The sequence below is a fragment of the Nanorana parkeri genome, unplaced genomic scaffold (genome assembly GCF_000935625.1).
Source record: "Nanorana parkeri isolate BGI_ZX_2015 unplaced genomic scaffold, ASM93562v1 scaffold857, whole genome shotgun sequence".
NCBI classification, from domain to species: Eukaryota; Metazoa; Chordata; class Amphibia; order Anura; family Dicroglossidae; genus Nanorana; species Nanorana parkeri.
The window spans coordinates 650689-662214 of NW_017307125.1; the positions used below are offsets into that span (position 1 = coordinate 650689).

Below are 11526 nucleotides of genomic sequence, written 5' to 3' on the forward strand. Positions count from 1 at the left end.
TTTTGAACAGACCAATACCCTGGTGAAGAAGTTTGAGGAACGTGGATATATTAGTAATACTCTAAACAAAATACAAACGGAAATTCAGAAGAAGGATAGACTGAAGTTACTGGAAGCATCGACAAGATCCAAAGACCCCATAACTTTAACATTTATTACTGACTACTCAGCCCAGCACAAACAAATTGAGTCCATCCTCAACAAGCATTGGCATATCCTAATAAAGGATAGGACTCTGGGCCCGATTCTGCCAAGCAAACCGAAAGTGATCTACAGGAGAGTACCTAGCCTTAAAACGAAATTAGCTAAGAACATAGTAGATCCCCCAAAGAAAAATATGACTCTTTTTAATGGCATAAATACAATATAGAACACATTTAAAACATAGCGCATTTAAAACAGAACGCATTTAAAACAGAAACACCCCAACACAATTCTTCTCAATACGGCCATTTCATTAAGCCATAATTTAAGATGCTGTTTAATTATCTAGCTGCCGCCTCACTAACAAACAGCCCTCCTATAAGGAAATTTAGTTAATCATATTCATAACATACATCAAATATATGTTATTAGAATGGGTGTTTAGGTGTTATGCACACTATCAAAAATGGGTAAAATATCTCAAATGTGGGTAAAATATCTCATCAAAAATAGGGGGGGTTCCTTTAAGAACAGATTATTAAAATATATTTAAAATATATATAAAATATTTATATATAAAATTGATAAGGAAAGGACTGGATCATATTTAAAATTAGGTGATCATATTATACATAAAAAAGATTATTTATTAGTTAAAAAGCAATTTTTAGATCTGGACACCCTAACACCAAAAGGGTTAAATGTTGAATTTGATCTAAATTGCTTTTTAACCAATAAATAATCTTTTTTATGTATAATATGATCACCTAATTTTAAATATGATCCAGTCCTTTCCTTATCAATTTTATATATAAACTGGTCTGGTGAGTGCGCACCCCAGAGGGGATTTAGACGTGGACACTGCGGTGTGGGATTTCTATTGCTAATTCACTAATTATCTAATTTTGGACTCGCATCCCATTAACGATTATTTGTCTTCACTTTGCTACTTTTTGCATTATTGGTATTTTAGATCTGAGATTTTATTTTATGGATTCGTGCACAATTTGAAACTTTTATTCACTGGTTATTATCGATTATTAATACTTATTAAGCTTAATACACCAACACTGAGTTTATTCACTCACTGATGATCCTGAGCGCTGAACATTCAGTTACATACATACTATCTAACCCTAGTGTCCCTAGTACAGCTGCTCTAAGATAGAGGGATTCATTTATTTATTTAATTAAGGCATCCACATCTATTTAGCGCGGATTATACATATTTCATCAGGAATGTTTCTGTACTTGCAGAATATCTACTTTTCTGCAAGAGCTCTGGCATGCTGCGATATATTATTATTTTTTTTTTTCTTGGGTTTAGATATCCTTTAATGCACTTGAAGGACCAATAATCAACAAACTTAGTTGATGGATCAGAGGCACATTTGTTGTATGTAACAAGTATATACAGTAGTTATGAGCTGTAATCGTATCACCCTTAATGTGAAGAATAAAGAGCTATGTGATCAATATTTATACCCGAGGCAGGGAGTGGATTTTCAAAGACTCGTGGATAAGATGTCACATATACAATGAGTTCACTCTCCATAATAACATGTCTTTTACTTGTCAGTTAAAAGATTACCCAAATGGGATCCCTGAGTGTGGTACGGATGCCCTTCGATTCGCTCTCTGCTCTCATAGAGTACAAGGTGAGAGGAAACCTGTACTGAACACTCTATCCTTCACCTTTCTAAATGTTTCTTAATAATTTCAGGTCATGTACATGTTAGGCTAGGTTGTGCATGAAAAAATATGCTGAGTACGGTTGCAGTAGATTGTATTGCAAAAATCTTCCACTCTGTACCGATACTGATAGTGTGGCTGATTGTGGCTAGCTATCCAAACCATATAAGATAATTGCTCCTAGTCACATGTGAGCAAGCCTTTTTTCCTGAGCAGTCAAGCCAAACAAATGGCAAATGCACTCATCAACTCATAACCAGCTTTAAAGCAAGTGCACATGGAAGGGCTTTATACAGTACAACAACAAACAGTTTCCCAGCCAGCATGCAAAAAAAACAAACATGTCTAACCACTAAGGTTAAAAACAGAGGTTTTAGATACTCGTCTTCTGCAGAATAGGTGAAAGCCGCACTGCCTGGTCAAGGCCCCTCTATGTAGTGCGGTCCTAACTCTAACCTATGAGAGTCTCCATCTTGGAGCACATGTAGCAAAATATAAAATTGGGTGCAGGTTCGCCAGGAGGCATCAACCTCCTAAAAGGCACAGGGACACACAAGGGCCCCGCACATCACAACGGCAGCTGAGACCCCCAGTGTGTCACTGCACCAACCATGCTGGCTGGTGAGTGTGCTGGGAAACTTTTTGCTGTTGTTTGTAGAAGTTGTCTTTATTAGATTGCAATATTTTTCCCTCTGATTTTGCTTGTTTGTTCATATGTCCTTCACTTTGATTCAGGAGACGATATTAATCTGGACGTTGCCTCTGTACTCGCCGTCCGCCATTTTTGCAATAAAATCTGGAACGGAGTGAAATTCACACTAACGGCTTTGGGCGACAATTTTACTCCACTGCCAATGGATCAGGTAAGCTCTCTTCCTAAAGTCACATGACCTCAATGCTCTCCTATCACTTTCAGCCGATATCGCACACTGTTTTGCATGTGGTTTATTTTTTCAAAGAAATTACTCCTGCAGAGCCCAGTAAAATGTTTTGCTCTTTCTTTTTCTGCCTGCTTTTAACAAATGTACTAAATTTAGCAAAATTGCTTTTTATTTGTTGAACTGCTCAGATTAAAACTTGGGCCTCATTCACACGTCTGCGTGAGTCCGGATAGTGGAATTACAGCTGCAAAAGACAGCAGATTCTTACAGCTGGAATCATAAGTGGGTGCAGACAGTTGCAGCAGCAAGCCTGTTTAAAACAATGAGGAGCTGCAGCTGTCTGCTGCTTTTCACATGTATCTGAACATCCAATGGTTTCTTGAGCCTAGGGACAGAAGACCAAGCCTGGATGCAACCTGTCTTTGCCCAGGATCAGACATATGTTTCTAGCCACAGGTGACCACTGGATGTAAGGATACATGTGAATAGCTGCGGCGCCTGTCAGCCCGTCATTGCTTACTGCAGGCTTCCTGGCCGCAGCGGTCCGCAACCACCCATGATTCCAGCCACTAGAATCCACTGATTCCTGCCACAGGAATCCTCTGTCTAGACCTATGCAGTTGTGTGAATGAGACCTTATACTGAATAGACTGTGACTTATACAATTTCTCATGCTAGCTCAGACCTCAGGCCCCCATTGACCGATGGCTTCTGGATCGTCTGCGGCACACAACGGAGGAGTGTGAGAGTAAATTCCAGGCCTTCGAGATTCATGGAGCTGCTGGGGCCATTCATTCATTCTGGTTACAGAGCTTCTGCGATGTCTATGTGGTGGGTATACCCAGCTACACTGCAATGGATGGGAGCATTCATCAGGGAAGCTCTAAACCTATAAATAACTACTAGCGGGAGATCTTCTTTGTAATGAAGTCATAAGACTACGGTTTAGTAAACATTAACATTGAACTCCAGGCAAATGTTAGCCACCAATTAATCCATTTATGTATTCATTAAAACATGTATTTGTAATATAGCTAATGTGCCTGAATTTGAGTTTATTTTGGCTTCCTATTATTCCCTGCACAACATTTATACTCTGAGAAGGAGGGAGCAGTAATGTGAATCAGATCAGGCTGTACTGCATTGTAGAGTTCTGACCCGATTCCTGAATGGAGAGAGAGCAGAAAGATGACCTATTCAATGTGATGCGGCTTTTTCGTGGGGTGGTAAGTAGACCAAGCTTTATTGTATACTGCAATGTAGTCTATCAGTGTGTGTGAAGGTTTTCATTCATCCAGGTCATAGTATATCTGTACAAAATAAGTCAAGGCAACTGGACTTGCTGTTTTTTTCTTGAAGACGTTTCACTGGTCATCAGACCAGCTTTCTCATTTCAGAATGACCTGTACAAAATTTATATAGGAATAAATACGGTGAGTGTTGCTCCAATCCACATAATCTGCTAATCACAACCAGCATGGAGAAGCCAAGCTTGAATAGAGGGGGGCGACGACCTTCACACACACTGATATGCCGCACACAATGCTGTTTTAACACCTCTCTCTGGGCAGGTTAATAACACCTCCTAGACTAAAATTATTCAAATGCAATCAATACCTTACCTCCATGAGGTCTCTGACCCCATGCTGGTTGCAATTAACAGATTATGTGGATTGGAACAACATTCACCATATTTATTCCCAGAGAATTTTTGTACAAGTCATTCTGAATTGAGAAATCTGGTTGGGCGACCAGTGAAACGTCTTCAAGAAAAATACAGCACGTCCAGGTGCCTTGACTTATTTTGTACAGATGTGCACTTGTACAGATGTGCACATATCAGTTTGCCTGGCGGTTATTTGTTATTTATATATAGGTTACAGTATTAATAAATGCTAAAAATAAGCTGTAGATTTCATTCATAGTGAGGATCTGTCCTATTTGGGCTTTGCATGTTCCAGGAACATTTAAGCTGTGCCAAGAAATTAATCTCTCCTAAGACATTCCTGAGCTGGGATATCCTGAGGCCTTATAGGAATTCATTTTACACATCTTTTGTCTGTTATCCTTAGATGCCCTCTATTATGAAAGCCTTGGTTGCATACCCATGCAGGGGTTTCGTTATCTTCTCTTCCAACACAGGAAGCTGTAAAACCCATCCTGAAAGGACCTGGTGCTGCTGATGCCAAACAAGTACTCTACTGGGGAGCAGAGAATACCCTTCGCCTTCTTGCCCCATTTACACCGTACCTGTCAGAAGAGCTGTGGCAACGTTTTCCAGCTGCCCCTTCACAAAGTGCGCCCAGCGTCTGTGTTGCTGAGTACCCAACACCCAGACTCACGGTAAGGGAGGTTTTTACTTGTGTAGTGTTACAGCAGGGGTAGCCAAACTCCGGCCCTCCAGCTGTGGTGGAACTAGAAATCCCATGAGGCATTGCGAGATTCTCACAGCCACAGACATGACTCCCGGGGAAAGATGCATCATGGGATTTGTAGTTTCACCACAGCTGGAGGGCCGGAGTTTGGCTACCCCTGCGTTACACTTACACATTATTTAGCGTGCAGACTCCTAAAATGATGATTATGGTGGAACTAGAAATCCCATGAGGCATTGCGAGATTCTCACAGCCACAGACATGACTCCCGGGGAAAGATGCATCATGGGATTTGTAGTTTCACCACAGCTGGAGGGCCGGAGTTTGGCTACCCCTGCGTTACACTTACACATTATTTAGCGTGCAGACTCCTAAAATGATGATTGATGATGATATGATGAGAAAATATATCTGATAATTGGTCTGTTTTAAGGGTATAGATCACGTACATTATGGTACCCGCCCCTCCTCTTCTCTCACCCAATCACAGAATTCCTTGTTGATTAGTCTTAGTATTTTACATGTGCCTATTATTATTGGTGATTTGATTTCCCCTCGCAGGCTCATTGGAATTACCCTGAGGAAGTGGAACACTTTGATTTTGTTCACTCAGTAATCAGGACGCTGCGCAGATTGAGGAACGAATTCAGCCTGACCAAGGCGAGACCGGAAGGTGAGTAGATAGGAGTGAGCGTGGTATGTGGAGTCTTCTGATTTATTATTTCTTGTGGTATATTTCTGGTTTTGAATATCTAAATGTGCCGAGCTACAACACTGAGCAATACAAAAAAAACTATAAAAGAATCTGTGACTTTTACTGTTTTTTTGTATTGCTCAGTGTTGTAGCTCGGCACATTTAGATATTCATTTTTCACGTCTACACTGTCACAGTGTGTGTACATTCCAGTGCCTTGTAGCTGTTAGCTTGCTTATTGGTGCAGTTAATTTTTATATATATTTTTATTACACTATTGTTTTTCCTCCATGTTTTCCCTGTTTCCTCAATTCATCGACTGTTAGCACTAGAGATGCACCAAAATGACATTTTTAGACCAAACAGAAGATAAAAAATTTGTCAGGCCGAAACTAAAACCAACATTTTTTTTCCTAACCTTTTTAACATTATTTTTTTAATATAATTTTTTTTTTTTTAGTAACCTTACTGTCCGGTGCTTTGGGGAAATATTGGGGGTCTAAACAGACCCCTGATATTTCCCTTTTGAAATAGAAAAAGAGATTGAGGACACAGAGTCCTCAATCTCTTTTTCTGCAGCTCCTGTTATGAATGAACGGGAAGCCTCTATACTGAGTGTTCCTGTCCATCCATAAACTGTGGAGACAGCATCAGGAACTATGTCCACAATCATGAATGAACAGGAAGTGATGTAGAGCACTTCCCGTTCATTCATAACTGGGGACACAGTAAGCATACTATGTCCTCAGTTATTTACAAACACTCAGCGATCAGCTGATCACTGAGTGTTTGTATATCGCTCTCCATCCCGACTTGCCTGTCACAGGTGTCTGAGTGGGCAGTGCAGGGAGGAGAGCTCAGCTTCCCGTGACACCGCTGACAGCGCTCTCCTCCCTGCACCGCCGGCTTGGCTTCTTGTGACAGCTGTCTCCTCCCTGCATCGCTCTCCATCCTGATTTGCCTGTCTCCTCCTTCACCGTCCCGCTTGGCCTCCTGTGATAACGCTGACAGATCTCTCCTTGGCAGCACTCTCCTATGGGTTTACATACACTTTAAAGTCCCTAATAATTTCTTGAATTGTTTCTATACTGGATGTTGGTAAGGAAAGCTGCTGGTAATGTAAGTGGCCTCTTATATAAGCCATTTTTCTTTTATCTCTTGTCTCATCTTTATTTTTTTAATCACTGCAGTCCACATTATCTGTTCCCGGGAAGAGGACCTGGCCTCTCTTCAGTCTTTCCTGTCCCCAATGCGGACGCTGTCACTGTCAGGCCCTCTTCATATTCAGCTGTCCAGTATTATCTCTCAGGATGGTGATGACCGGATTGGCTGGGCTGCTGAGGAAGTGATGGATAACTGCCGGGTTTATATGAATCTTCAGGTCAGAAACTTCTGCCTCTAGTGGGACTAGATTTAAGAGAACTGTCATTATTAAAGTGTCTGTGTGACCCATACAAGGATACAGTGAAAGATGGTGCCCAAAGCTGTGGATAGGATAGTGCAGCCTTTCTTAACCAGGGTGCCATGGCACTCTGGAATCCCTTGTGGAATTGTCAGGGGTGCCTTCAAATATTCTCACAGTATCATCCATTTCCATGGTGCAGACAAGCTGGCCACCAGCACTCTGGAAATGTGTGATGCTGATCTAGGATGGGCTGTATCCAGGACCTTCCCCAGCATTCAGAGGACATAAGTCCCCTCCATCCAGACATACTCTCTATCCTGCCTTCCGCCATGCTGCCGCAGCCTCACTGTGGTGATAACTAACAGAAAGGCTTCTAATTTGAAGGGAGCTTCAGATTTTAAGGAAGGCTTCCATTGTGAAAGGGGGCTCTTGATGTGAGGAAGGCTTCTGATGTGAAGGGCGCTTCAGATTTTAAGGAAGGCTCCCGTTGTGAAAGAGGGCTCTTGATGTGAGGAAGGCTTCTGATGTGAAGGGGACTTTGGATTATAAGGAAGGCTTCTGATGTGAAGGCTGCTTCAGATTTTAAGGAAGGCTTCTGATGTGAAAGGGGGCTCCTGATGTGAGGAAGGCTTCTGATGTGAAAGGGGGCTTCGGATTATAAGGAAGGCTACTGATGCGAAAGGGGGCTTTTGATGTGAGGAAGGCTTCTGATGTGAAGGGGGCTTCTGATTTTAGGGAAGGCTTCTGTTGTTATGGGGGGCTCCTGATGTAAAAAGGGAGGGGACTCTGATGTGAAGGGGGGAAATCCACATCAGTTTTTTCTTTGTGCATGGAGTCCCACCTTAAAATCTATACCAAACTCCTATCTAGGATAATGGTCTGGTATAGTTTTGGGGGGAATCGCATGTCATCTTTTACTTTTTTACATTTTAGACCGGGGTCCTGCAAGATCTTGCATACTTTTAAAGGGTGCCATGCCTGAAAAAGATGGAGAAACACGGGGCTAGGGTACTGAAGTAATTTGAGGATGTTCTGATTATATGTTTGTAAATATTTGTATCTATTATATGAGTTGGGCAGGTAGGCTCACATATGTCACATGTATGTTTTTCTGGTGCTACGTTTTTCAGCAAGACTCATTGTTCCTTTAAATTAGTTCGGCATCAATGACCACTACTAAAACCTAATTACCTTTCATATTGTAATCTCTCTTCCAGATGGAAGGAGGGCATTATTTCACAAATCCTTCATTAGTATTGTCTTTTATTTACCAGGGATTGGTTGACCCGCAGTCAGAGCTTGGCAAGCTGCAACCTAAACTGGAGAAGTTAGTGCGTCAGCTTCAAGGCAAGAATCCGCGTGAGGAGGAAGACAATGAGGTACCGTGGGGATGTTGTTTTATATATGTGCCTCGTCCTCTGTCTGTGAGTGACATATTAGATTGCGTAGCTGACACACCAGTCATCATAGAGGAAGCATGCAGACACTACTACCACTACTACTACTTACGTGTATTAAGATGTCTTGTTTTTCTCTGCAGGATAGCTCGGTACACCTGAAAATCTCCAGACTGCAGCAAACAATAAGAACTTTGCGGCAGATGTTGCAGAACTGAATTAACCCAGAATGACATCATGAAGTCACTGAATGTATTGCAAAAGGATGTGTACAGTAAACCTTGATCATTGTGTTTTTGAGTGGAGCAGAGCAAGACCGGGTCATTCATTGGGTCATCCTTGTGGTCTAACATGTAGATCTCCATCACCCCCGTGTGGCCGTGACGGTCAGTGAGATTCCAGGCTGCTCGGCCTCCAGCCTCAGACTGTAGAATGGTCTTTGATTTCCCCTCATCAACCAGTCGGATTAAAACATCAACTGACAATTTCTACCATAAAGTTTGCTATGACTGTAAGCTTTATTTGCTTTATTTGTGTATACTGGTAGGCATATCTTATCAATGGTTTGAGACCAAGATTCTCATATGTTCCTATATGTATAATATAGACAAAAACAAGTATTTTTTATGAAAACAATAAAAAAAAATAATGGAAAAAAATTACTGTTTACAATGTGAGAACAGAACAATAATATGCTGATGTTTTGGATGTTTACTGAGAAGTTTATGCCTTATGCCATAAAGTCCGGGCCAGATGGCAGTTGTGTGAGACCACATGTGTCCCGGACATCATGACACCATTGTAGAGCTGGATTTTGTCAGAACAGGGTGCCGTCACAAACATTCACACCTTCTATCATATTCTTGGACAATGACATCTGACTTGATACATTTCATGACACTAGAGGGTCTGTTTATAAACGTTTTGCAGTGCCATTGCCCTGCCAATCTTTATGAATGTTCATTCTGTGCGGATAGAGGCAAAAACACGATAACCAAAGATGTCTGCACACCACACAGCAGTCAGGACCTACAGTGCTTGAAAAAGCAGTGATGCTCATAGTGATGTCCACAGATGGCGCCGTGCATATCCAAGGTGAACAGCAATGAAGATCACCAGTACTCACAGGATGAAGTAAATGCTTGTGTTTTTTTATTGAAGAATCATGTCACATATATTGCATAGCCAACGTTTCGGAAACACGGAGGGTCCCTTCATGAGGGCGAACATAGTGACACAAGGATTTGCTTCATCCTGTGAGTGCTGGTGATCTTCATTGCTGTTAAAGTGATATTAAAGCCTTTTTAAAAAAAAATTTCCTACAAGGAGACCCACCTTTGCCGGAGGCTGTGTGCTGTGTGCGTCTATAGACACGCACAAAACTGTGGCAGACCACGATCCTTCTCTCTTTGATGGCAGAAGGAGCCTATGGCTCCTCTGCCATCAGTATCCTCCCCCCGCAACCAGGAAGTTTGGGGAGCGGAGGATCGCTTCGGGACCGGAGGTGGGGACGAGCATAGCTGACAGGTAAGTGTGGGGGGGACTGGGGAGAAAAAAGGTGCTAGGCCGTTTTTACTCAGACCTTAATACTACTTTAACCTTAGAGGCAACAACAAACATTCTTAGTATATGTTCTTTTTAGGTCAGATATAATATAATGCCACATTATGGCCACTTGATGGAGTAAAGAAGTATTAATTTCCTATGCTCTTCCGCCCAACAGAAGTCTCAGAATGTCTACACAAAGGAGGCTTGCTTCACACCTGGGCGTTTTGTAGCGCATTCGAACGTTGTGCAAAACAGTCAAACACCGGAATCCCATTATTTCCTATGGGTATGGTTCACACCTGGACGTATTACAGGCCGTATGAACGCGCTACAAAACGCCCTACGTCCAAAGAAGTACAGGAGCTTCTTTGGGGCGTTTTTGTCGCGCGTTTCCATTGGGATACAGCCAAGTAGCCCTCGGAAACGCGCGTTTGTCGCACGTTTTTTACAGCGAAACGCAAGCCCCAAACGCGTGACAAACGTGCATATTCGTTATGCCTAGGTGTGAACACAGCCTTATAGATAATTAACATGCATAAAATGCTCAAATATTCCAATGGGAAGATTGTTGTTTAAATGAAAGTCCCGCTGACAGGATCTTTTAATGCTTCCTGAACTAAAAAAAGCCTTTTGACTCCTCAAGGTCCCTTGCATCCTCTTTTCCTTACAGTTCTCTTTCTGTCACAAATTGCCAGAGATGTCAGGATAAGAAAAGTTCCACCATTTCTAAATGTTGAGGTTTGGTGGTGACCTCTTTACCCTGCTACCCCAGACACTGGCCTATAAGTGCCTTATGATAGATACAGCCCTGTTTGTCTGGGGAGAAGAGGCTGACTGGCAACATGCTGAAGTCGTTCCCATGTCTGAGCTGTGCTAAGTGTGCATACAGATAAAAGCTGACCTGTCACCGTTCTGAGTTTTCTCTGCGAAGATGCGTGGGGCCGATTAGTTTTCCTTCAGGGCCCATTCACTCTATCCCGTTACAATGGTCCATTCACCTAACCACATCATTCATTTTGAATAGCTCTCTAACACTGTGGTCACCAACTGGTTGTCCCTGAGAAAATTCTGATGACGTGCAGGCTTGGTCATCATTGAAGCGGCACAGAGGCTCCGGGGGTTTCTCTCACTGACTCAAGCAGCGGCTGTCAGAAGGAATGTGCGGCTCTCAGTACAGTGCGGGCTCTGCAGGAGGCGGAGCATCTCGTCAGTACCCAGACTGAGCAGGCTCCGGGACATAGAAAAAGTGGGGAGAAGCCAGGTAATAGTGGCTCAGTGTGGGGGAAGGGGAGGCACGGGGGGGGTTGGGGGCAGTGCTGAAGCTAGTGGGGGGCATGTGAAACAAAAGAAGAAGAGGTCTGCAACCACTAGACTCTGTGCAGACCAAAGC

General features: G+C 42.5%; 1 protein-coding gene across 1 annotated transcript in view; it reads left to right on the forward strand.

Annotated features, from left to right (window-relative positions):
- Positions 1–8858, forward strand: part of VARS2 (valyl-tRNA synthetase 2, mitochondrial) — a 31851-nt gene extending 22993 nt beyond the window's left edge. Inside the window, exons 22-29 of the mRNA XM_018565558.1 lie at positions 1724–1802; positions 2572–2699; positions 3396–3548; positions 4860–5060; positions 5654–5765; positions 6977–7167; positions 8466–8570; positions 8732–8858. Coding sequence (XP_018421060.1) covers positions 1724–1802; positions 2572–2699; positions 3396–3548; positions 4860–5060; positions 5654–5765; positions 6977–7167; positions 8466–8570; positions 8732–8806 — 1044 coding nt within the window. The 3' untranslated portion in view covers positions 8807–8858. The remainder of the gene's footprint in view (positions 1–1723; positions 1803–2571; positions 2700–3395; positions 3549–4859; positions 5061–5653; positions 5766–6976; positions 7168–8465; positions 8571–8731) is intronic.
- The last annotated feature ends 2668 nt before the right edge of the window (positions 8859–11526 follow it).